This window comes from Pecten maximus, chromosome 6 (assembly GCF_902652985.1).
Source record: "Pecten maximus chromosome 6, xPecMax1.1, whole genome shotgun sequence".
NCBI lineage: Eukaryota > Metazoa > Mollusca > Bivalvia > Pectinida > Pectinidae > Pecten > Pecten maximus.
Genome location: NC_047020.1, coordinates 26,266,343 through 26,288,708, shown reverse-complemented (window position 1 = coordinate 26,288,708; position 22,366 = coordinate 26,266,343). Strand labels below are relative to the sequence as shown.

Below are 22,366 nucleotides of genomic sequence, written 5' to 3'. Positions count from 1 at the left end.
GCTTATTTCCGCCCGTGAAATTGACGATGGAGGCCACGCCATGTATTGCAAAGCATCACCTTGAGAAACAAGAGAAAATTGTGCTGTCAAGATAGTTCGTAATTTAGATTTATTGACAGAACAAACAAAAAAACAGCACCAATGCATTACGATTCCCACTGATACATCAACGGTATCCCAGTTTGTCAGATTTATATACAGAGAGTGATTTTATCACAGTTTGAGAGATTGTGATTCCCTCTGGTGTCATTCCTATTAGATTTATATTCTTTCAGTGGTATCACTATTATTTTATAGTCTAACAGACATGCTATCAGAATTATATCTATATTCTAACAGGCACGTTACATGATCTTCTTACAAAGAGTTTTATATCAGCCTGACACTGGTCAGAGCCTTTAGCTTGCTTGCTACTGTGATAGAATACACCTAACTGCAATCAAAAGACAACATTGCATAAAACTGTTGTTGGAATGGTTCTTATCAAATGACATAATAATTATAACGTAAAAAAAATGATTTAATTGACATGGAATATATGAATGATTTGAATGCATATACATCTTTATAAAAAATGTGATCACGTTGATAAAACCTAGTACTTCAGAACACTGATGTTATCACAGACCTTTTCGCGAATATTTGATCTCGCGAACGCTGCTGTAGAAATAACTTCGCTAATGATGAGCTATCAGAGTCATGAACTCCACAAGACTCCTATATCGGTACGTGTTAGCGTGGCCGCTATCCAAAGTTGTTATTTTCGTACAAATAATCGCAAATTCCCTCATGTATTAACGCGAAAATAAATCCCACGCGAAATATAATTGAGTTACATCATGTAGCCCCAACAGTCTGTTAGCAGCAGTTTTAGCACCGTCAGAATTACATACCACAATACCAACACGGAAACAAAATCGAATAAGCATCAACACACACACTGAAAACATATCGAAACGTAACGTTAGGACATAGAGAGAATACACCATAGCGTCTAAGCATATACATGTAAGTAACCTATATAATTCCACAGACACACAGGGACTTAAGACACTGTAGTTTTAACACATTTTAAACATATACCAAAATCCAACTTAAGATATCATAATGCAAACATAAATATTCATTGTTCTCAATACCGGCCAATATATACAGTCCAGTGTACTGTTTTTGAGAGAAGTATCTGGATATAGTTTTATAATTAGCTTCATGGTGTAGTATCAGAGGGAGGTCCCGAGTTTGAAACTTACGTTAGGCAGTTGCCGGGTACTGACCGTAGGCCGGTGGTTTTTCTCCGGGTACTCCGGCTTTCCTCCACCTCCAAAACCTAGCATGTCCTTAAATGACCCTGGCTGTTAATAGGAACGGTTAACAAAAACAAACCAAGTACTATCAGAAAATAATCGAAAGTTAATACGTAAACCCAAAGCCAGAGTTAGTACGAGGGCTACTCCTAGATAAAGTAGAGTGAATTGTTTACGTTGTCCTCTATTTCAATTGCAATATAGCCCTTATTGTCATCAATCATCATCTTATAATAGGCCTTGTAGCTCTCTTTGTGTACATGACATTATGTATTGGTGGATTACTAGTGACAACCCACGAACTCTAATCTTAGTTTGTATTTTCTGCTATTATCTGAACATGCTGATAATACTAGTTTACAGATGTTGCTCGATTAGGTCGATCCCTTGTAATCTTATAAATCCTTTCGGTATTGTAGAAATAATAAATGGTTAGAATACAATTAATGTCTGTATTGAATGCCACTATCACAGATGGCATATGACGATTACATGTACTTTGCGGCACGGAATCAACAAGCCTGTGCTATACATCACTGTACTTTTCATTTGATTACATGTTTCTAGTGCTTCGGTATGGACAAAAATGTTAACAAACAGGAAGCAGCATAACCGATGATGCAGGAGAGACATTTTAAATCTCTGTAAATAGCTCTGATTTGGCTGCATGAAATCACTTCAATCACGATGTCTTTCCCCTGACGAACGTTGAGCACGTTGCATTTGAATAAAATTCAAAAATAGATTATATGACTTGTGCATCTTTCAAAGAATATTTCAATTTTTATTCGTACTTTTGTTATATGATTTGCATCAATCTGGATTTACATTAAGTTGAATTTTCAATTTCTTTGATACTTTTGTTTGTTATTAAAAAAAAGTCCTCTCGTGATCTTGATCAGCCTGAAATATGTTTGTGACCTGACAACAGCAGTATCGGGTAGATTAATAACTTCTCTCTAGGGTACACTGTGCACAAGCTTTATGCAGACATTTTATTTCATAGAATGATATAGAAGATTTATTTGAAATATAACACTTATAAAGGGGAAACAATCTAGCATGATACAAGACTGCATGTGCATACATAATACTGACAAAATACTATTAGCTACACACATGGGTACTATGATGCGATAACACCTGCTCGTCCGAACACTATCAAAAGAAAACATACAAAAATAGGTTTACTTACCCTTCAGAGCTGGATTAAAATTACAAATATGGTAAAGATTACTAATATATATACGTACATTGTATGCATAGTTAATATGCTGGGTTAACTGGCTATGTTTACATATCTAGAACTTGTCCCTTATTTTGTTTAGAAATGGACATTTTACTGTTCATTACTACCATATTTTTTTGACATTTTATAAGATATCCTGCTTCGTCGTATCGTCAGCAGAAATTACGGTATTTGTATGTAGACCGATTAATTTCATAATGTTACAAAAGTATTATTAAGCATCATCGTTACCACAGTATTTTACAAAATGTATGTGCAGGGCGATGTGTATTGTGTGCCAGTCTCGTTGTTCAGTTACTACATCTGTGGTTTTTTATTCGTTTCAAAAAGGTGGCTTCTCCTTAATCTAGCTTGGTAAAAGTATTAAAATTTCCAAGCATATTAAGTTTATTTTACACAAGAAGGTATTATATAGCGCCGTATATTTATATATACCTTTGTACAATTCTAGCCAACAAAAGCACGCTTTAGATATAAGGTTACACTGGCCAGTATATCAAGTCATCCTTATCTCATACACAAGACTTGTAATTCTATCATTGTAAATTTTCTGGAGCGGTTTAAAAGAAAACTCAATTACAATGCATTTAGAAACATAGATGCGAACATAAAGATAACTTTACATGCAGAGAGGCAGTAATTAGCTATGATAACTCGGGGAGCGTATATACATATATTTAGACATCTCGGGCGGATATAATTTAAACTTAATTACACACACTGCCGTCATGATGTACGCCCGAATTATTGATCTGGTTTAAAGAAAGATCTAGACGCAAACAGATATATTTAAATCAGTATCGGTTCTCTTGTGAATTAGACGGAATCGTATAACTTGGGAGTTAGGAGTGCGAGACGTCAACTTGGGTATTTAATTATTTCATTTATGTCCTTCTGTGAAACTGCAGTAGAGTAGACCCAGTACCAAATATCGGTAGAGATTTGTATCCTTAATCCTCTGTTTTATTGGTACACAGCTATCTAACACTAACCCTTCAACTGTAGTCTCCCCTGGGCATCGTTAAACAAGGAAATGTAAAGATAAAACAAATACAAACCAAATGTATGCATAATAAAATCTCCGAGAACACGTATTTTGCTACAATTAGATTTGTCTGTGCAGCATTCGTCGATCCCATTTCCGGACTTTTTTTCTACTGATAACAAAACAGGAAATTCGAATGAATAATGAAACTGGAATGTTTTGCTTTACAATATAGTTATTGTGCTTTCTGTGAACCACAAAATGAATTGTCTTTGTCTTCACTATGATACAGAGAGATATCTTGTTGCTCCCGCTGGAAACACATAACGCTTGTTAACATATACCATATCCCATCCTCAATAAAATACTTACTTTATTTTACAATAACACTAAAAAGGTGTTTTATCTCTTCAACAGAAAAGATATAGTATTAACGTGAACATCAGCCGGATAAAAGCAGAAAGAATGGCACACGTGTGTTTTGTACCTAAACAGTAAAGATGCGGACACGAATGTTCTACTGTAACAACAATAACCAACCACGTTATATCAGGAATGTTCTACTCTTGCAACAATAACTAACCACACTTCACATCGAATGTTCTACTATAACAACATTAACCAACTACCCTACGCCACGAATGTTCTTATTTAACCTTACAAACAATGTGTCCCAAGATTTAGAAAAACAAACAATTATATTGATACCTGTATTAGATTCAAATTGTGTATATTTTGAACGATGACATGGAAAATACAAATGGTGTGTCCGGGACTTTACAAACACGATTTATTATAATTAATTGGTATTTTTCTGAACTATAAAGGCAGAAACAACGAATGTGATATAGATAATACTTAACAAATTAAACACATATACATGTATATCGAAAAGAAATAATACTACTCCAATTCTTTTAAAATTGCTAGTCTTTATCGGTTGGTATAAAAAGGTAATATCATCAATGTATTTTGAACACATGCCAACATTTGCTTACATTTAGAGATAGAAAGATATAGCCATATGCATACAGTTATTATAAAACGGAAGGGAATTTTGACTCAATTTGTTAGAAAAAAATATATCGCACTGAGGTATACTACTTAATTACATCACTTTGGAAATATCAACTGAAAAGCAATCACTTGAAATATATACAGGTGTGATGTCATTCATTCTTACATGAGGCCTATAGCTAGGAGAATGCATTAACTGTCCTTTAAAATACATTTGGTATCTGTAACTGTCAAATAAGTTACCTGTAACTGTCCAATAAGTTATCTGTAGCCTTCCAATATGTTACATGTAGCGGTCCAATAAGCTACATGTAACTCTAATACGTTTCCTGTAACTGTCCAATAAGTTACCTGTAGCTGTCCATAAAAATACATTTTTGTATCTGTAGCTGTCCAATAAGTTACTTGTAACTGTTCAATAAGTTACCTGTAACTGTCCAATAGGTTGTCTGTAACTGTCCAATAAGTTATTTGTAGCCTTCCAAAAAGTCTCCTGTACCTGTCCAATAAGCTACATGTAACTGTCTGATAGGTTTCCTGTAACTGTCCAATAATTTACTTAATGTAAATTTTAATGTAAATGTCCTATAAGCTACCTGTAACTGTCCAAAAGGTTACCTGTAACTGTCCAATAAGTTATCTGTAACTGCCTAATAAGTTACCTGTAACCGTCCAATAAGTTACCTGTAATTGTCCAATATGTTACCTGTAACTGTCCAATACGTTATCTGTAACTGTCCAATAAGTTACCTGTTTTGTCCAATACGCTACCTGTAGCTGTCTAATAAGTTTCCTGTAACTGTCCAATACGTTATCTGTAAGTTTCCAGTAACTGTCCAATACGTTATCCGATTTTAAAGATCATCTCATTTTGCTAGACAATGGAAAGAATAGCTATATCAGCCACGTGATGAAATGTATTCGGTATTAATGATCCCATAATTTCCCAAGCACTACTAGTATTTCCTTTAACAGAATTTTTGAATCACGAAACATATACATACATATGTATACACGTTTACATATCCAAACTCTGAGACACATTTCCAGGATTAAGTGTATATCCTTTGAATTCATATTTCTTGCAATAACATTTTGTAGTTTTTCACACAATTCATGTGCACAAAATGTATTTCATTTGATATCCTTTAAGAGATTTGTGTATGCTCACAGAATTATACCTTTGATATATCTCTGATAAAGCCTTTTCGATGTGGTGTTGAATTATTGTGTAATTTGGTTCATTTCGTTGTCTAAGAGATGTAATCCTAGAAGCACTGTAGTCAATTTCTTGGATAAATCAATTACATCATTTGAAATAAAAATATATTTCAATACTGGGTTCTGGTGCTCCAAATGTTCTGTACATGAACTATGTTAGGGAACACGCATTCACTGTCGGAAGACATTATTTAAATGAGACACTTTTACACGAGCATATTCCAGACATAAATAATGCATGATCTTGTAAAAGCGTGCAAATTATTCTACAGGACACAACTGTCCTAAAATGCATTTATAGTCTTCGTGGTCAACACAAATAGGATGTGTTTGAAGTAAGATATAAGCCTCAAACTGCCCATTATGTAAAACATTGAAGAATCTTCGGCGCTACGCTCCTTAGACTGTCCTATATATTATATAATAGAAAGTTTTCTCCCTAACATATCAATTGCATTAATTCTAATATGATATATATTAACTAAATTTGCATTCATCTTCCGCAAATCATGGTAATGGATTGTTAAGAAATACGTGTTTTGTCTGTTTTCTCAGTTGCTTATTCCACAAAGGACGTGGTGTATAATTGGCGGTACGGAGCGGCATCCTCAGTCGAGCTGGCGGCGGATATGACCCTATCTCAGTTTGACCTGACCAACCACTCGGCTTCCTACTCCACAACTTTCAGAAAAGGAAGTATGTTGTTGTGTCGGTATCTTTCACAATAACATCGTAAAATAGCAAATAGGAGAGTAACTTGATAATATCATGTATGCGCTTTTTAAGATTTAATATTTGAATTGATTTTTCTACAACGTTTGGAAAGTTAGCTTACAGTGTTTACGTTTTAGTCATACTTTGATATATTTGTGTATTTTAGTCAACATAAATATCTGTTTTTGTAATTATGAACCATCAACATTTGTTTCTAATGTCATCTGTTTGAAATATGCAATATAAACCCGCTTCTACAGTGGAACTGTCCATGCTGTCCGTCCATTTCGGCCTGAAGCGCCATTCCGGGTACTTCCTTATCCATGTGGTGGTACCGTGTATCCTGTTAGTGATCCTGTCCTGGGTGAGCTTCTGGATCAACAGAGAAGCCACGGCCGATCGTATCGCTTTAGGTAATATGAGTGATGGCGGCTACAATGTACGAATGTAACTGCTGAATTTTAATAACGTAAAAAGTAAATATCCGAGTTTAAGAGTTTTTGAATGGAATTGAATATTAATGATATTTTTAAAATATTAAAAGGGAATGCATATTTCAGCTGAATTATGGTTTGTATATGTATCTATTATATTTATTTGATTTCTCGGTAATCCAGGTACAACAACAGTGCTGACTATGACCTTTCTAGCTTTGGAGAACAGAAATGACCTTCCTCGTGTATCCTACGCTACCGCCTTGGATGTGTATGTCGCTATGTGCTTTCTTTTCGTCCTTTCTACCATCGTCCAGTTTGCTGTCGTTCATCACTTCACAAAACGAGGTCACGGAGATCTAGATCATTCCGGTCAAAAGCAAGAACCAACTAAGGTACTAGTAACTTAAAAGTGACGAATCAATGTGATTTGTTGTAAAGAAACGCTCATTTTTTATGTAAAGTTACCAATTTAAATCATGTTGTTTCATCTTACCCTCATGTAGAGATATTAATAAGTGTCCAATGAACCTACCGGATATGTCCGCATATGGATATTCAATAATGCGTTGAAACAGCTATGAACTAGTTGAATGCTGAACGTATCATTTTAAAATACATCAAAACGATAGACACAATGCTTCTGTTTTTGTAGACAACCAACTAAAAGTGGTATGGGGTGATGCTTATGGTGGCAGCAAATACTTAATGGCCTGTCATCTGGAATTAGTCCAATGTTTGTTTGTAGCCCAATTTAGCCTGATACCGGATAGAGTTTTGTGGGTTTTTTTGCTTTCAAACATCGGGTTATATGGCTATGTACTGACTGATCGATGACAATTTGAAGGTCTTAATCTTAATTAGAATTGTTACTGTAAAAATAGTACGGTGTCGTTGCCAAAGACGATTAGCTTCAATGGGTTAGATTGTCGACAGTTGCCCAGTATGTGATGTATCCAATAAAGGAGAACAATGCTAACTAGTATATTGTTCATGTGTCTTTCCTGTACAAGAGACCATTAAAAAGGTATTTTAGACCGTTCAATTTCCGTATGCTTTGAGCCGTTCCCAAAACTTTCACAGTCATAAATCGAAAAATGTTCCAACCAGACATATTCAAATATAGTTTATGTTATGAAATTGCATATTTCTGGAAATTTATACCACTAGTAACGCTAGTGTAGTTTGCAACTAATATCTAGTAGCTTACCTATCTAGATTTGAACTTATATTAATCAAAATAATATTTGGGATGATTCTACGACAATATTCACAGCCAATGTCGTTTCATTTACATATCACGATTTTTTGTTAGCATTTAAAAAAAAACACAAAAAACATAATATATGCAGTCAAGTTTCGGCACTCTGTGCCACTCTGATATCTTCAAAATCGACTATATGTTTGATTTAAGGGCTAACTAGTGATAAAAGAAGAAAAATTCCAACAGATTTGAGAGCTCACCTTCGAGTTACTGAAAAACCATGGCCATCTTTAAACTGTCCCGACATATTTTTTTTTCGTACTGACTACTACAGAACGGTGATGTGTGAACATCTTGCTTGAACTTATTGCTTGTTCTTTTCAATCAAATGAATCCTGTGTTAAGATAATGTAAGCAATTCTGCAAAAGTTATGGCGTCATTTGCTTTATTGCTCCAAAGTTCCTCTTTCTCTTGTTAACTTTGTCTGCCTACTTGGTTTGTCTTCAGAGAGCCATCACGTCGTAGACAACGTTTCCATACATGCGTTACATTATAAGTAAGATAGCCGAATAGGTTCGGCCGAACGAAAAGAGAATTTCTTTCTTTCTTTTTTTTCAATCTTTTCATGTCATGGGTGTGGTATTAACAACTTTTGCTATACAATGAATATAAGATACGTGTTTTGTCTTGTGGTAACAAATACGAGCGATAGTTAGTGCCAATATAACCCCAAATTGACTGAGGATAAATATGTTTTCGCTTCCATAGTTCAATAATATCGTTGTTGCAAAACCAATAATAACTAAAACAACGCGGTATGTGGGAAGAAAGACAACCCAATTTCACCAATCGATTTCAATCAGTGGTCTCATTTGGCTCTAGAAGCAATCTTTGGACTAAAAAATTCGAACTGAAGGAAAAGCTAATCTAAGAATATAAAACAGGTAAATGCGATATAATACTCTTTAGAAAAATGTTGTACTACACCGTACCAAAACGTGATATCAATGGATCCTTATGAGCTTATATTCAATACCCATGAACACAAATCGCAGAGTATTGTCCATAGTTGCATTCGTCCTTGGCGATGTTGCATTCCTAAATCTGGATGATGAGGGTCAGAAAGACTATTGATTTCAATGAATTTCATTATTCTTAACATTGGATTTCAAAAATAACGTTACTTGAATTTGTATTTTTGATGTACTTACAAGCTCTGGCTTCATTCCAAAAATATATATATATTTATCTATGGCCCTAATTGAATCGCAATACGTTCTTTCTTTATAAATGCTCATAGAAAATAACGACAGGCGGTTATTTGATTCTACAAGAAATCTGTTTTGCAGGTTTTACAGAGAAAGCCAGCCATTGGAAGAGTGCGGTTTCGGAGACAGAACGGCACCTCAACGACGTCCTCAAGAATTTTTGTATCCCGGGCGGGTGACAGTCGGTTTGGGGTGTGGTTATCTAGTCTACGTTTCCGTCGCCATGCCCGGAAGTCCATACCAGAACCAAACAGTGTTAGTCAGGTGGATAAAATTTCACGACTTTTGTTTCCAGTTGTTTTCATTATCTTAAATCTTGCTTATTGGGTGATATTTTTGCAGTAGCAAGAATTCCTTGCTATTGAAAAGTTATTCGATCGCGAAAGTAAACGAATGTCGAGAGTTTCCCTGACCACGTTTGTATTTACAAAAAAAGTGTCCCGGGATCGAAAACGTGTTACTGTCCTTGTGTCTGGACTGTGATGATGTGCAGACGACGTCGTGTTTGGACTAACTAGGCTATGTATTATTGTATAGGTACTATGTGGATTGTGCCCAGCATATGCCAAGTTTGCGAGATATAAAGTTCATGCTGTGTCCGGATTGACAAGGTATAGCGGTAATAATTTCCTGCTTAACGAGATTATACAGTACGTGCGTCCAGATAATAATTAAGGGTTTACGTTCCATGTTGTCTTTGAATTAACGAGACTGTACTGTCCACGTGTGAAGGGATTGTAAAACAGACACACAAGATAGTAGCAACTGTCAAAATATTTTTTTTTTTTTTTTTTTTTTTTTTTTGGTTATATACAGAAGAACCGAAACGGAGTAAAATGCACCATACAGCTTCCTTCTATGACCTATCAGTGACGTTAGGGACATCATACAGCTGTGTCGCCCTTTTGGGACTCGTCACTGATTCTAGGGATATCACAAAGATGTTTCGTCATTCTAGGAACCGTCAATGGGACGATAAAGCATAATGTGTCATACATAGGAGGAAACCAAAATATCAAAATGTGTCGAAAGAAATGTCAAGATTGTGTTTAGGTTTACGACCACATTAACGAATGTTGTTTTAGGATTAACGATATTCAACAGCACATGCTGCGTTGGGATAACGAGGTTATAATATGTTCAAGGATTACTGTACAAATCGTGCCAGATTAAGAGACTACATGTATATGAGCCATGGTACATGTATATGCTATACATGTATATCAACTAACAAGCCTCTCCTGTAAATATTGTGTGTCCTTACCAACGAGTCTGCAGATTTTACAAGTGGATTATCAAGGTTCTTATGCACAGGTTTAACCGGAATGCCGTGGATTTGCAAGGTTCTTGTACGCAGGTTAAACTTAATTAACGTTGATTTGCTATATATGTGTCCACATAATTAAGACCGCTGTATTGTTACGGATTAACATGGATCTGTTGTAGATGATGTGCAGATTTTCGAATCTATGCCGTGTATTTTGTGTGCAATCAAAAAAAGTAAATTAGTTTCAATGGACATAATTTTTGTATGATTATGAATTTAGTGTGTCCGTAGTAACGAGGGTTTGCAGTGTTTATGCTATGAAGAGCAAACCAGTCCAGTACACACTTAGTCCGTATTTAACGATATTTCATAGTGTGCTTGTTGTGTGCGAGTAAACAATGCTACATTGTACATGTACTGTACATCTTTTACGGATTAACGAACCTTTGTTTACATTGAATCCGTTTAACTAAGGTTGGCTAAAATATGGTGTCTGGAATCACGAACCTATGCTAATACAATGATTAAATATTCCTGCTGAGTTCAAATCACAGTGGAGCATCTTACTGAACACGTGTCATCACATAGATTCAATAAGTTGATGATAATTTGTGAAGTTAATTGAGTTCATAATGAGAACAAGACAGAAACACAACATGAATAAGAATGCGCGGTTTTAACGTAAATCGAGTGATACTAATTACCAACAGGTACGAGGAAATACAAAAAAAATCGGCTCGCGCCTTCGGCGCTCGCTTTATCACTAAATTACTGCCCCCCTTTCGATTGCAGATCCACAGGGTGGCTTTCCACCCTGGTACCCGCTTGGCGGCCCCAGACCTCTCGCAAAAAGGGGGAAAAAAATCGGCTCGCGCCTACGGCGCTCGCATGATGACTTAATTACTGGACCCCCCTTTCGAAAACTCCTGGATCCGCGCCTCATCCCGAATTATTGGAAATGTGCTATATTTCATTTTCCGCGGAGGGCTTAGACCCCCTTGAACCCCCTATCAGAGCGCTGCCCTGGACCAGCTGGGCGGCCCCTCAAACCCTTCGTTAAAAAAAAAAATAAAAGCAAAAAAAATCGGCTCGCGCCTACGGCGCACGCATTAGTACTAAATTACTGGACTCCCCGCCCTTTCGAAAATCCTGGCCGTGCCTGGTGATTCATGTTTTGCCATAAATAAAATATCCTGATTTGCGTAAATAACTTATTTTGTACTACATAAATTATCAAAATTATCATGGGATGTTGAAATGATAATTATTGGCTAATTTTGCGGAGATGGCATACGATTTGTTTAGTGCGTAAAATTTAAGGTTAAAAAAAATTTTGCCCCCCCACTTTTTAACGACTTCCTACGCCACTGCGTGTCCGAATCTACTCTGTAACGTGTACTGTTTCAGATGACTGCGTGGAGTTTACAACAAACACGTGTCCGAATCTACTCTAGCTGTAGCATTACTGTTTCATATGACTGCGAGTATGTATTGTTACATATATCTGACCTAGATTTAAACATGGATTTACAAAGCCGCGTTCGGATGTGCAAGGCTCCGTTGTTCATACTGTGTTAACGAGTTTACACTAATACCTTTCTTTTCCAATGACCCAACCTCAGGTGGCAACGACAAACACCAATTGGCTGTTCATAACGTACCGACCTGAACAGAGGGATTAAACAAAATTATTTCTTCATGCATATCAGTACTCAAAACGATGCTATTTTTTAGTCGATGTAAACTGATAACATAATTCATTTGTTTAGAAAAAGAAAAACACCCATGAGTGTCCGTTGTCACATATCTCAGTGTTGACATCACACTACATAAGAAACTACATGTACTTCCCAATGAAACCCTGAAAAGTAAACGTTTATCTCGCGAAACCTGCCTTGTATATCCGGTAAAAAAAATATTTAGACGGAGTATGATAAATTAGTCTGAATAAATGTAACAAAACATTGGGGGAATCAAGTTTTTTTTTTTTTTTTTTTTTGCAAATGAAACTGTATTGAACAGATTTTCGTCCTTCTAGAACAAACTTCAGTGATACAATGCTAAAGAGTGCTTGATTCAAGAAAGTTATAATATACAAGATGAAATCATTGACAACTCAATTAATTTTAATTTTGCGAAACATATTATAAACACGTTTATATTTCCTTCACTGCTGTTATTGTCAATACAACTTTAAATGTGTCAAAGGGCTTTAAAAATTGCATTTCAGCACGCCAGCACCATTGATGTGTGAATTTACTTAAATATACAAAATATATGGGTACTGAACATGTCGCGTCGCATCCTCGATACTCCAAAGGTTGTGTTCACGTTCTATGCACACTGGCATATTTCTTGCGCGATAATACTACAATAATATTAGAGGTTTACACGACAGGAAACTTAATTATGACAGGCTGTCATGTAACCTCTAATCACAATCGCACGTAGAACCTCTTGCTGTGACACCTCTAATTAAAATCGCTTAAAAGTTATATTAACTCACATTTTATACGATGTGGCTTACACAATTCTATCAACAGTTTGTGCATAAATGGATTAATGCTTTATCAACAAGTAAGTGTCCACATAGTTGTTGACATGAATTATCGTTCTAGATGGTGTATAACACTCTTTGTCGCGCCCAAGAATCAGGGCGCTGGCAGCTACAAGAAACATACGCTGAGAGGATATGAGGTCGCAATATCCATCAATGTAATCAGGTGGAATACGACCTCATATACGTATAGGAGTAGTGCGATAATTGAAAGCTGTCAATATCTATCCCAGAGTGCATTGCGTTTACCCTTTACCGCAATGCACTCTGGGAGATTGCGATGGCTCCAACGCTGCCATCCAATGAAAACCACCAAAGGACTAGGCCTAGTTTGATGTGCATCAAAACTGGCTTACATCAGATATAAGTGTTGGTCAGTTGTTTTTCCCTGACACAGATTGAATAGCTGCGTGCATGACATATATCCCAATGGTGCGGATTGAAAGTGAACGTAACTCATGGAGTATCGAGCTAGGATGGCCTGTTTCTTCAGTAAAAAACTGAATATGTCCAGAAAGAAGGTCAGGAAAATCAAACTGTTCCAAAAAATATTGAAACATATTTTACAACAATTAATAAGAACATCAAAATTCAAAATATTTATTTTATGATTTTATAGAAAACGTCAAATGCATGTATTCATGTGAACCTTTTTCTTTATAAACATATTATATTTATTATACGTGACGTGTTAGTAGGCCTAAGGATACGTCGAGTGTTTTAAAGGGACATCACGGTAAACCAATTTTTATTTTGTATTTTTTCATATAATGGGATATATCTTTAAAAGATATAACTTTATGAACAATAACCATTCTAATTTGGTGATATATGTACATAAAAACATCAATTATTAATTATAAAAAGGTTATCACAATTCGTTGATCAACAGTCTGGATATGTAAATTTTGTGACATACATGTACACGATAAAACGCATGCGCGCAACAAACTAAAACACCTGAAAACAAAAATGGCTTCCAACGTAAATCGACTGCGGTTGAAAAAGATAACAGCTTCAGCAATAAAGAGAAAAATGGGCAAATGGGTCAAAGACAATCCTAGAATTACACTGGGAAAGCAGTACAATAGATTGGAACAGTTCAAACATGAAAACAACGACTGCAGTAATACGGACGCTGCTCGTATTCTGCTTGATTGCTGGATAGTAGGCCATAACAAACTCGGTAATATTTATACAGTCTGTACCAGTACATCGCTACTGTCACCATACTACATGTACAGTGTTTACACTTATGTATGCATAAACACTTGCGCCGGAATATGTACAGAACGTGTTATTTAACATTTAAACCATTCTATAATATCGTTATCCAACTAACCCAGATGGAATTTCAAAACAGTCACGTGATGATTTAAAAATAATTTCCGCGCTAAATTTAGAGGGGGATTCCCAACTAAAAACACGTCCATTCAATGAAAATAACAACGTTTTTACCGTGATGTCCCTTTAACCTCCACCAGGTGAGCTACTTTCCAGTTACATCTCAAAAGATTACACGTGAGAATAACATTTGAAATATAATAGTAGTTAAGAATAAATGCCAAAAACTGGACAACACTGCACCGTATGGTTGTTCTGTATTCATAAGAATATTCTGTAATTATTTTACTCAAAGGGGAGGAAACAGAAAAGAAATGCATTTTTTAACAATGTTGCGAAACCTGGAAAACATGAAATAAAAAATGCGTTTTTCTATACTTGTACTTGAGTTATCTTATTTTTTTACGTTCCTTTCACCAATCTTTTTTATGTTTGACTGCAATATTTGTCTATCGTCGTACATAATAATAACAACATCTAAAATAGTACAAATACACATGTAGATTATTTAAGCATCGAACTGCTGCCAGATGTTAGTATACAGTAGATTCATGTCACCCATTGTGGCTTTATCATATATTTTACATGAGTAGCTATCGCAAAATTGGTAACAATTGCATAATTTCTTATAGCATTGATACCGTTTTCATTGAGAAATGATGTGGGATTGAACGGGTATTGCGTCGGATAGACTCGATCGTTTCCCCGTAAAAAAAACTATGCTTATATCAACTGGATTTACGTTATTTAAGGATTAACATCAATTATTTTTTCTGTTATACAGTCATAACAGAAAAAACTGGAGTGTACTCTAAATAAACCGCGAAGCGGTTTATGAAGAGAGTACACTCCAGTTTTTTTCTGTTATGACTGTATAACAGAAAAAATAATTAATGTTAATTCTTATAATTTAATTTCGTCTTATACACACCAAGATATTTCACTTTCTTTGGCGAACTCTTTTCTGTGATAAATTATTACGCAACGTCATCAGCCAATCAAAAATGACGTTACATTTCGCAACGTCAAAATTTTGTTATGGAGGTATAACAAAATTATTTCAGCCAATGAAAATGCGTGTTTCATACAAAATTAAATTATTTCCATCTGAATATCAGCTATACAATTGTAGTCGTCCTCGTAGGTGACAACCACAACGCTAAAAATCCAGTATACACATCAGAAAACCATTTCGATACACCCGATTTTCTATATATATATATGTGTGTGTACTTATATAAATGCCAGATTTTTAGTGTTGTCATGTCTTGCATTTCTTAAAATTCGAAAACGGGCCCCTGTAATGACGTTAATTCATATCTAGAATGGCGCATAGTATTTCCGTGACAACTTTATTTCTATTGTAGCGTTATACTTGTAAACTTATGTCACTATATATAGAGCTAACAAATTAATAATTCCTGCTTAGCGCTCAGCATATTGGTAGTGGGACGACTGGTTCGCCCGTTGTCAGTATAATGTGACAGGGTGGGGTGTGCTGCTGGGTGTCTTCGGCAGTATGCTCCAGTGAGGTAGCACTATAAATCGGCAAAAGTTCCGGCCTATCACAAGGAGACTCAACACGAACATACCGCAGCCTCCCAAAACACAAATACGCACTCACCACACGCATGCATGTCGGACGCACGGGAGGCCGTCCTTAAATGACCTTAGCTGTTAATAGGACGTTAAACAAAATAAACCAAACCAAATACTTGTTGATACCGAAACAGACTGGCAGCCATTTTGATTTTTAACTTGTTTTACCTGGAAAACCTGGAGCTGTTTTCCTACACTGACCGAACAAGGCTCTGTATTACTAACGGCACTTGGGCAAATCAACACAGAATGTAAATATATGAATAAATGCAATAACTCGTGTTTTGCTCAACTCTAATACTATACACGACTGACTGATTACAGCTATACTCCACAAGTGCTAATACCTGCAATGGCGGTGACTGGTCAAATCACAGGGTACTTGCCTCGTCTATCAATATATCCAATATATAGTATTGAGTGTATAGATATCCGCATTATTATGCAAGTGCAAGTGTATAATATTACAGGGACCCGATAATTTGTGACAGTCTACGTGTAGTTGGACCTTCCCTATTGTGTAAAGCACATGTGCAGACGTTTTAGGGAGACTGATTAAAATTCCATGAAAATGACATCCCTAGTGTTCATTATGATTAAAATTCGGTAAAAATGACAACTCCGATGTTCATCATAACAGCGGGGTTGTCATTTTTACCTGATTTCAATCTACAATCACACAGCCATCACGAGGATTTTACAAACGACACACAAGTGATCATGACCTTTAAATATAAATATAAATAATCATACAGATTATATCCTATATGAATAAAACTTCACTATACAAGTGTTTTGTCTTTCCCGTCCTCTTCAGTAATGGTACGTTGTCAAAGTGCCAGTATATCCCGTAAGGGTTATCTACAAAATCATAATCCATCTAAACGGATATTACCATATAGAAAGCACCAAATGCTTATCAACAGTAAGGACAGTGGTAAACTGTCCCTGCTGGTAATGTGTTAGTAAAGACGGGTATGCAGAAGTGTCATTCTCACGAATCCTTCATCTTCAATAATTTATCATTACAGTTGATAAAGAGCATTAATTTTTCATTTTGGTATACATTTAGTTTTTGTTTTTTTTTTTTATTTCACTTGTAAAATCGTTCATGACAAGAGAATGGCGGTTTTCTTTGAGTTAAGCATTTAGTATGGCGGTGCTGAACACTTCCATCAGTAGTCTACGGAATATGATCAAGTTTACTCAGACCGTAACAAATGTTCAGAAATATGAATGTCAGGAGACTTTAGTCCCAGGTTCATGAAGTCAATATGACACGAAAAATGCCAGGCCCTATAGTTTCATCAAAGTCCTTTAACTTTAGGAAATACTTTAACATAAAATTAACATAGGACAGTACGTATTACTGGATTTTAGGGGAGAAAACTAGTATAGGATCCTTCCTTAAATTCTGTAATGCTTTTCTATGAAACATTTTAAGTTAGGGAAATATTTTCAATTAAGAAATATTGATGAAACTGACCCCTTATACGAGTGTTTTTAATAGCTCTAAAGCATATGCAGGAATTACATGTTACTTAGATTCGGTTTTCTTTTTCTGTCAAAACACATTAAAATTAAATGTAGGTTATTATAGACTGGGAGTACGATCCTGTGTTAGCATTCAACAATTAAAATGAGTGGGTTCATTTTAGGGCATTTCTAATTCTGTCACTGCAAGATTTCCATACGAACAGCCAATATAATAGCACAGCGCCTTGGGAAATTGTAATACATTTAATTAGCATTGCAAGCCGACAAGAATTGAGCAAGTTTGACATTGATGAATGGCATGCAGTGAATAATTTTGAATATTAAATTAGAGGGTTGAGAGTCAGGCGGAGTTTGAAATATACATCTATATGAGACTGCTGGCGTCATTTTGGAAACTGATATCAGGCTGGTCATTTAAGAATGGTAAAATTAATATGATGCGGGGCCACGGCGAGGCAGACTAGTTGCTTTAGCACGAAAAATCGCATACTGCGAGGCAGGTCGTTGGATTATTAAGCATGGACGAGTTATCTTTCTTCATGCACTAGCCATAAGTTAGTCCCTGTGCTGAAATCTGCGTTTAGGCTGATACAATAGCGTTAAGGCATTTGGATAATCATCTTGAACCAATGCAAGTTCAGGAACGTCCTTAGATGAAGGTGATGCCAATGAAACTGAGGACTGGTATAACCATAAAAAAAAAAAAAAAAACTCGAAACACGTGGTCACCGTGACCGTCAATTTGTTGTTGCCAATTATAAAGTAATTAGAAGGACATTTATGACGTCAAAGATTATGCTTCTGATTCCCGTACTTTTTGGCACAGAGAGCCTACTGAAGTGAGTAATTTACAAAGCCGGTTGATGAAATCTAGATTGTATTACTCATAGCCGGTTGATGAGAGCCAGGTTCACGGTATTATATTTTAAACTGATTTATTTAATGAGTAAATGGATTATAAATTTAGACCTGGTGTTTCAAATCATCTATTTATGACCAACGGTCTATATGCAGACACAAATACGTGTACACGACGTGTACTATGAAAAAAATAGCTCAACTGTAACTGGTCATGGTAGACTTTATCCGTGTTTTAGTCTGCTCTACTTAAATATTGTTTACTTCCGGTTGTTATTCAACATGGCTGGATCGGGGAAATTGCAGAAGACAAACTACAAAAAACTTAAAAAGCATAAAATGGTGGGATTTAAATTCGCTGCTCTGGTCGGAGGACTTTTCGGAACCATCGGACTTCTTTTGTATCCTGTTGTTATCCAGCCCATGATCGATCCTACCAAATGGCGTAAGTTAATTATCATCTCTTGTCAAGGGCGCTGCTGCGGTCCTGTACATAGTGTATAGCAGGTCAACCAATGCCGCTTGTAACGATAATGATAATTTTGTTATTATCATTATCATTGCAAATCCCTAAGCCAGTAAGGGTCAACCATGCGGCTAGCCCGAGTTTCCTCTGGCCCCGACACTTACACCTGTACACCAGACATGGTGTCGGGGCCTGATCTAGAGGAAACTCTCGGTCCACCTAATGAGTGTCCTGTGGGGAATGAGTGTCCTGTGGGAGTTTTTTCACGCCCCGCAATTCGTTAAGTAATATTTTTAAATAATTTTTTCTGTATCATACAGATGAACGTCGAACCCATTACCATGCCAAATTTGACTTGGCTACCATGCGGCATGCAGAGAGCTACTTTTGTACATCTAGCCCAAGTTTCCTCTGACCCCAACAAGAGACGTTAGACCACAAATGGTTGGGGTTAGATTATATTGTTGACTTGTATTATTGCCTCTTTTACAGTATAAGCTAACTAACTATAATTTTAATTGTATTTATAGAAATAGATATTAATTATAAAGATATATGATTTCTAACCTCAAGCACCTGTTCATCAGATATATAATTTTGATAGACATCAGACATCTGTCCATCAAAATATCTCAGTCTGGTGTTTGGGCTAGCCAATAGCTAGTGCCTCACGTTACTTATCGAAGAAACCAGTCATCTGTCCATCAAAAATATCTCATTCTGGTGTTTGGGCTAGCCTATAGCTAGTACCTCACTTATCGAAAACACCAAACATCTATCCGTCAAAACGACTAACTAAAGGAAACTTGGGCTAGCAGACACTTAACTAAAGGAAACTTGGGCTAGCAGACACTTAACTAAAAACACCCACCTAGCAGACATGTCAGGTGTTAATATAACATGTCAGACTGCTGTTTTCATGATTTTCTTATCTAAGATGCCTTACTAATTTTCATTGTTGTCTAAGTTTGTGACAGAGAATCATAATTCTGTCAGTTATAATGATTGATAATTGTATTTATTCAACTGTGTCGAAACGGTTCAAATCAACCTAATGCATAGATTTGAATTACTAATTGTCGTTTTCTATCAATATAGTTTTAAGAAAGTAAATTGATGTTTTCTTGATTGCTTATAGTGTACATGTTACATCATCAGTATAAAACAACAGTAGATCAGTGGTCCCAGCTGGAAAAAAAACAAATAGCTCATTTTTTTGTGTCCACTCCTAGATTCATGTACATACATTAACTGGTACCACCTGGAAGTCAGCACATGTTCAATACATTGCCAAAGTTCAGTAATTCAAGCTCGCCCTTGTGTATCACTTTGAGTATGTTACCCTTCATTTATCATAGTATAGCCCAGCTGAGAATCTAGTCAATCCATGTGTGTAACATATCAATACAGTTGCAAATATTGTTTTTAATTTATCTGTTAATCATTCTTTTTCAGAAGAAATTCAGAAGGAAGCAAGAGCAGGGTTTGACAGGGAAAAGATCCAGCCAGGAGGTCAGTACTTTTTAATAAGTCTCCAATGGGAACAAGGGTGAACTTATAATAGTTTTACATTGTGTCTGTCTGTAAATGTCCTAATGCAATATATCTTGCCACTCGGGGAATGGATTCACCTAGGTGAGGGGATGCATCATATATCAAACTTGGTCACTCTGACCTACATTTTGACCTTTGACTTACATCAAAGAAACAGATTCATTTGTCCTGCAGAATATCCTACTTGCTACTGGAACTTCATGCTTGATCCGTGGGTTCACCTAAGCTGCAACTTTATACCTGGGCCATGGCCGTGGGTTTGATTCACTCGATCGCTTTGAACTTCTTATATCACCAGTGGTACATGATATCCCTCAATTTATTCATGTTTATTCAACCAAATGCAATTATTGAATTATTGAAAAGAATATCAATACAGTAGGTCTGTCAATCATCCAGTGTACATGTGTTACTAATTAGTATGAATTAATTATCAGTGCATTCTTAGTATATAATTTCACATGCATTTGGGGACTAATTCACTGAATTGTCTTTTTCATGATAATGTCAAGATCTGATGGTCAGAATTATATGTTACTGATCACATTAATTATATAGTTCAAAGTTGCTTGTTTTTATTTAAGGAACAATTGTTTTCCATTAACTCTAAAGCTTAATATATCAATTTGTTTGAATATCATAATACTGCTGAGGAAGTATACATTATAAAATGTACATTGCTTTTAGAACCCTTTTAAAAGTATGTTTTCACATGAGCAGACAACTTGGCACATATGCAATTTTTGTCCAGTATCTGAAATATTTATTTGCGGATTGAATTTAATTTGTAAAAGAAACTTAGATATCACTAAAGCCTTGATGTATTTTATAAACAATTAAGAATTTGTACTTTTGGAAAGTTAATTCCATGAATGATTTATTTCACAACAGAAATGAGAGTATGGACTAACCCTATGGATACATCAAGCAAGAAGGAGTAAGGGAAGAAGACAATTGAAAGAATGAAGGAATGGCCAAGATGGCATGAATATGTACATATACAGTAAATGTGTATGCTAATTATATAGCAGTGAATTAGGACAAAATGATAAGATGTTGATTCTTATACGACTGAAGGTCATCTCACTGTGTTCATCAGAAGTGCTCATGTGAAAAATAATGATTTCTGCAGATTTTGTAATAGACAGATCTATGTAAATTTGATTGAGTGAAATTGAAATTGTTTTGTGAAGATGTGTCTTGAAGAAAATTGGATGTCGTTAAAAAGTGTGTTGTGAGTGTGTAAATATAACGTGTGTACCTTTTTGTCTGAGTGTCAATTTAATGAATGACGCTACTAGATGATGATTTACTTCGAAGTTTTTTGTAATCATGTCTGTATAATTATCTGTTTACGTATATAAAAGTTTCTGTAGCACCAAATAGAAGTTTTTGTTGTGACGTCTACCAGGGCTTTTAGTTGACATTTGGCATTAAACAATTTCAGAATTCAAACATTTTCCATGAAATCTGACGTTCAGAAATTAGAAGATAGATTTATTAGTCTTATCAATTTCAAGAGTCAAAACTCATTTTGAAAGTCAAATGTATACACATAACTTGCAACAGTGTACTGGACACTCAAGTTCACAGAACTCAACAATATATGATTAGTTCCTATGTTTTAAATGACAGATCCAAAGACCTAGTTATGGGAGGCTCAAGTAAAAAAAAATTAGAAAAAAATAAGAAAGTAAGATGGCTGTTTAAAGAAACTCTAATTTAGTATATACGTACAAATGTAATAAAATGGTAAACAAATCTTCCATACAAATTGTGCAGTTCAACATGTAAACATTTCCCCTGATATCAAAGTAAAAGAACTCG

At 35.6% G+C, this 22,366-nt stretch overlaps 2 protein-coding genes across 2 annotated transcripts in view; both read left to right on the top strand.

Moving 5' to 3' along the window:
- The window catches only part of LOC117330119 (gamma-aminobutyric acid receptor alpha-like), a 52,646-nt gene extending 42,439 nt beyond the window's left edge, over positions 1-10,207 (top strand). The window contains exons 6-9 of the mRNA XM_033888337.1: positions 6,332-6,472; positions 6,751-6,903; positions 7,108-7,319; positions 9,479-10,207. Coding sequence (XP_033744228.1) covers positions 6,332-6,472; positions 6,751-6,903; positions 7,108-7,319; positions 9,479-9,742 — 770 coding nt within the window. The 3' untranslated portion in view covers positions 9,743-10,207. The remainder of the gene's footprint in view (positions 1-6,331; positions 6,473-6,750; positions 6,904-7,107; positions 7,320-9,478) is intronic.
- An 8,552-nt stretch (positions 10,208-18,759) lies between these two features.
- Positions 18,760-21,922, top strand: LOC117329385. Its single transcript, XM_033887313.1, has 3 exons — positions 18,760-18,964; positions 20,441-20,497; positions 21,431-21,922. The coding sequence occupies exons 1-3, from the start codon at positions 18,802-18,804 to the stop codon at positions 21,478-21,480; spliced, it is 270 nt and encodes an 89-aa protein (XP_033743204.1). The 5' UTR covers positions 18,760-18,801; the 3' UTR covers positions 21,481-21,922.
- The last annotated feature ends 444 nt before the right edge of the window (positions 21,923-22,366 follow it).

What these genes read in the sequence shown, in the direction of transcription:
- LOC117329385 (XM_033887313.1), top strand. Translation starts at nt 18,802, where the DNA reads ATGGCTGGATCGGGGAAATTGCAGAAGACAAACTACAAAAAACTTAAA. An exon ending in GATCGATCCTACCAAATGGC is followed by an intron (nt 18,965 to 20,440) that starts GTAAGTTAATTA and finishes ATTCTTTTTCAG; the next exon opens with AAGAAATTCAGAAGGAAGCA. An exon ending in GGAAAAGATCCAGCCAGGAG is followed by an intron (nt 20,498 to 21,430) that starts GTCAGTACTTTT and finishes ATTTCACAACAG; the next exon opens with AAATGAGAGTATGGACTAAC.